We start from the raw sequence: 4,449 nt of genomic DNA on the forward strand, positions 1-4,449 counted from the left end.
CACCATGTTGACCAGGATGGTCTCGATCTCTTGACCTTGTGATCCACCCGCCTCGGCCTCCCAAAGTGCTGGGATTACAGGCTTGAGCCACCGCGCCCGGCCTGGCAGAAGTATTTTCAAGTAAATTAGACAAGTCATGACATTTCACGCCCAGTACTTTTAACATGCATGTCTAAAAACCAATTTCTTACAAAGCCACATAATTTTTATTATGTCTAATAAGGAGAGGAAGGTAAGCAGGGAAGTGTGAAGGAGGGGAAATCGTGGCGATGGGTCAGGCACACACTTAGAATGAAGTGCAGGCTCCACACGGAGGCCCTTCCGAGGCCCAGCCGGACCTGATTGGAGCCCTGTTTGCTTTTCTGCCTCCACCTCCTGGCACTACCCGCAGCTACACTCCAACCATACGGGACTTGGAGTTCTTTCAGTGGCCAGTCTTTCTCCCCTCAGGGCCTTGGCACTGGCTGTTCCTTCCGCCTATCTGTCGGGTTTCCTACTTTTTGGGTTTCCTCCTTTTTGCGGGCTGGCACCTCCTGATTTCAGAGACTCCCCACAGAACCGTCTGAAGTGGGTCTACCTCCCTGCCTTTTTTTGTTGCTTGGCTGCCCTTCCGACCCGGCAGGCAGTGACGATGTTTGTTTATGACTTGGGTCTAACTGTGACTTGGTGCTTAGGGTCCCCAACGGGTCCCTAGGGCCTGCACGCACCGCGCACCTGTGCACCACCTGCGCGCAGCTGCAGGCGACTCCGCCCTGGCTCGCTGCTGTTTCCTGCTGGGGGTGCCGACCCTGTCCCAGGCTAGCTGGGTGACTTCCGCCAACCACAGACAGGGGCGACCGGGGCCTCAGACCTGCTCCTGCATCCGCCGGCGCCGGGCAGTGGGAAGCCAGGTTTCTCCGCCACCTCCCAGCCAGGTAACTGCGCCGAAGCCTGCCCCACAGCCTTCAGCACCCCCCCACCCAGCTCGGGAACTTCACCTCGAAGAGTTGCTACCGCCTTCCTGAGGGACTACACTTCCCAGAGGCTCCTAGCGCGCTCCCGGGCGCCGCCTCTCCTGGCATTAACCCTTTAGTGGCTGCAGTGGCGGCAAGCGGAACGGAGTGCCCGTTCCCGGGGTGGGGGCGTGCTGTAGGGCTACGGAGAGGATGGACTTTGGAGGGCCCTGAGGAGAAGAGGAGCCAGGATTAACCGAGGGCAGGGTCTCAGCGGGAGCATGGGGAGGGCGGGCCCTAGAGCGCCGCTCCTCCCCAAAACTAGGAATCTGGAGCCTTACGTTCTCCCTCAAAACAAGCCCTGCGAGCCCCAGGCCCAGGTCGGCGCCCAGGTGCGGAGACGGCGAGGTACAGGCGTTTCCCGTCGCTAAGTGCCCCCTTCCACTCGAGGCACACCTTCGCGTCCCATCCGGAAGCGCCCGGCGACAGAGGCAAAGCGGGGAGGGCAAAGGTGAGGAGTGGGTACCCCCACACCAGGCGCTGCCGCGGGCCCTTAACCGCCCCCGGGCCCGGGCCAGAGCTCGGGGAGCCCTTCCTGGTGCCCGCTCTCCTCCTGCGGAGCCGTGGGGGCGGCTCCAGCGCACGGTAGGAGCCCCGCTTCGTCCTGGCCCCTGCCCTGGCCGGGGGGTGGCCGCGGGGGTGTCCGGCCCGTGGGACAGGCCCGGGGCTCGCTGCGGCCGAGTGTCCTATCCTGCGCCAGGACCGCCGGGCTGCCCTCTCCCTCTGTTGTGCGCCGACAAATCGGGCGCGTCATTGGTAGAGTGGGAGCGCAGGGAGGGGGCGGCCACGTGACCCTAAGAACCTTTCAGATGGTGGGAGGGCCTGGAGAAAGCGGCAGCGAGTGCAGAGGGGAGGCTCCCTTAAATGATCCGGGACAGAGGGACAGCAGGGGCCAAGGCGGAGATGAAAAGAGCCAGTGAGTGAGGGGAGCCCGGAGGAAGCGGGGCGGGAGCCGCGGCCACGCACGGGTTGGAACTTTAAACGCGGCGAAAGCTCACGGAAGGAAGAGGTTAGCGGTCGGGCTCCCAGCGCCCTGGGCTTTCCAGGCTCTTGTCCTGGGAGGGGACTGGGGGCGGTGGCCAGGCCCGCACTTCCCCGCCAGCCGCGTGCCCCTCCGACCCTCCAAGTTCTCCTCTAAAAATGGGGCTGACGGCCGCTACCTCACAAGGTCCACGCCGGCCTCATCCCGCTGCCTTCCTCCCCGACAGGACTCTGCCACCTTCCCTCAGGATGCCCGAGGGCCCGGAGCTACACCTGGCCAGCCAATTTGTGAACGACGCCTGCAGGACGCTGGTGTTTGGGGGCTGCGTGGAGAAGTCCTCCGTCAGCCGCAACCCCGAGGTGCCCTTTGAGAGCAGCGCCTACCGCATCTCGGCCTCCGCCCGCGGCAAGGAGCTGCGCTTGACTCTCAGCCCCCTGCCTGGGGCCCAGCCCCCCCAAGAGCCGCTGGCCCTGGTCTTCCGCTTCGGCATGTCCGGCTCCTTCCAGCTGGTTCCCCGCGAGGAGCTGCCACGCCACGCCCACCTGCGCTTTTATACGGCCCCGCCCGGCCCCCAGCTCGCCCTGTGTTTCGTGGACATCCGCCGGTTCGGGCACTGGGATCTTGGGGGCAAGTGGCAGCCAGGCCGCGGGCCCTGCGTCTTGCAGGAGTACGAGCAGTTCAGGTAGGGCCAGCACCAGGTGTGATGAGCATAGTCACGGGCTCCACACCTGGCTCTGTTAGTGCCTTGTTGGCCAACGAAGGGCAAGTGTCTGCCGCTTCTGGGCCTCAGTCCCCTTATCTGCAGATCAAGACAGTGTCCCTGTCCTGGGTCAGCTCCCCGAGCCAGTGGATAAGGAAACTCAAAACTAATTGGGGGCTAGGTGTGGCGGCTCACGTCTGTAATCCCAGCACTTTGGGAGGCTGAGGCGGGTGGATCACTTAAGGTCAGGAGGTCGAGACTAGCCTGGGCAACATGGTGAAACCCTGTGTCTACTAAAATACAAAAATTAGCCAGGCATGGTGGCATTTGCCTGTAATCCCAGCTACTCAGGAGGCTGAGGCAGGAGAATCGCTTGAGCCAGGAAGGTGGAGGTTGCAGTGAGCTGGGATGGCACCGCTGTACTCCAACAACTCTGTCTCAAAAAATAACTGATGGGGGAGGAGAGAGGAAAGCCAAAAGGGTGGGTTGGCACTGCCCTGAGGACAGGTGCCAGTTAGTGTCAGAGAAGCTGGGGCTCCCACCCTCAATGCCACACTACCTCTCAGGGCTCCAAGGAGGCTGAGAAGGTGGAGGGGCTTTAACATAAGAGGCTGAGCAAAATTGTTTCAAGGGGGTGGGGAGGGGACTGCCTCATGACACGTTTCCACCTTGGGTTTGTGGTCTCCCACATCCTGCCTGCTCACTGGTCTATGTCCTGTGGTCTCCTCTGTGCCTCTTCCCTGCCTGCATGAAGGTGTCACAGCCCCACCTGGGATGTGATGCAGGTGACCTCAGATGGCGCAGTGTTGACAGCTTCTTTAAAGATTTGCTTCATGACAGGCCTTGTTCTAGGGGCTCGGGGTACAGCAGTGAACAAGATGAATGTGGTCCCTGCTCCCACAGAACTGACGTTCGGATAGGGTAAGGGAATGAGAAACGGGCAGATGCAGGCCTGAGGAAAACCCAACAGGTGAAAGAGGTGGAGGATGACTCAGGCGAGGGTGGAGGTGTACTGGCAGCGGCCACTCTAGGGAGGTGAGCTGAGGCCTGACTGATGAGAATGAGCCAGCCAGAGGAAAGCATTCGAACTGGCAAGAGATGCAGAGCCCGAGTGGACTTCTCCCTTTCTGGGGGAGGCTGTGCCGTCAGTCGGCCCTTAGGAGGCATGGATGCCTGCGGGATGGTTCGGGGATGTCTCCGACGCCTTAGAAGGCAGCTGACTCCTGGCCTCCCCAGACCCCACGCACATCCCCAGGGAAACGTCAGTCTTTGGTCCTGGATTCCTCCCACCTCTGCCTTCCTGGAGAGTCATGCCACAAGTTAACTCTGCCAGCTGGCTCTGACGTTTCTCTCAAACAGTGAGCATTTGCGCTGTTTACTTAGTGCTTCCACTGAGGTGTGTGGCAACTGGCTTCCCTCAGGGATCAGGGCACCTCCCAGGCGACCCTTGTACCTTCACCCCAGGACTCTTGTCTTCTGGCCCACCCCTCATACCCATCAGTCAGTCAGTCTTGCCATGACCCTTTCTCGCAAAGAAACAAGATGCGCATCCTCTTCACGGTGGGGAGGAGACCCACGGCCCTTGGAGGTGGGATGGGGGCCCTAGGACCCTCACTGGTACCTCACCTATCTGCTGCACAGAGCCAGAGAACATCCAGGATCCTGAGAAGAGTGGACCCTACCAATGGCGAACCCACATATAGTCTCACCCACCACCAGTCCTATACAGGGAGCTCCAGACTGTAGACATGTGAGGTTCTGTGGACACAGTTCTC

The 4,449-nt window shown here is 61.1% G+C and overlaps 1 protein-coding gene across 8 annotated transcripts in view; it reads left to right on the plus strand.

The window, feature by feature from the left end:
- Positions 1–492: 492 nt before the first annotated feature.
- Positions 493–4,449, plus strand: part of NEIL1 (nei like DNA glycosylase 1) — an 8,157-nt gene continuing 4,200 nt past the window's right edge. For 2 of the 8 annotated variants that reach the window (XM_017547969.2, XM_017547967.2), the window contains exons 1-2: positions 1,759–1,908; positions 2,201–2,656. In XM_017547969.2, coding sequence (XP_017403458.1) covers positions 1,802–1,908; positions 2,201–2,656 — 563 coding nt within the window. In that variant the 5' untranslated portion in view covers positions 1,759–1,801. Of the gene's footprint in view, positions 915–1,070; positions 1,444–1,741; positions 1,909–2,200; positions 2,657–4,449 lie in introns of those variants that run through there. The other 6 variants (XM_017547971.2, XM_017547970.2, XR_005203318.1 and 3 more) reach the window with 6 other exon arrangements.

Source organism: Cebus imitator, unplaced genomic scaffold, assembly GCF_001604975.1.
Source record: "Cebus imitator isolate Cc_AM_T3 unplaced genomic scaffold, Cebus_imitator-1.0 Scaffold203, whole genome shotgun sequence".
NCBI classification, from domain to species: Eukaryota; Metazoa; Chordata; class Mammalia; order Primates; family Cebidae; genus Cebus; species Cebus imitator.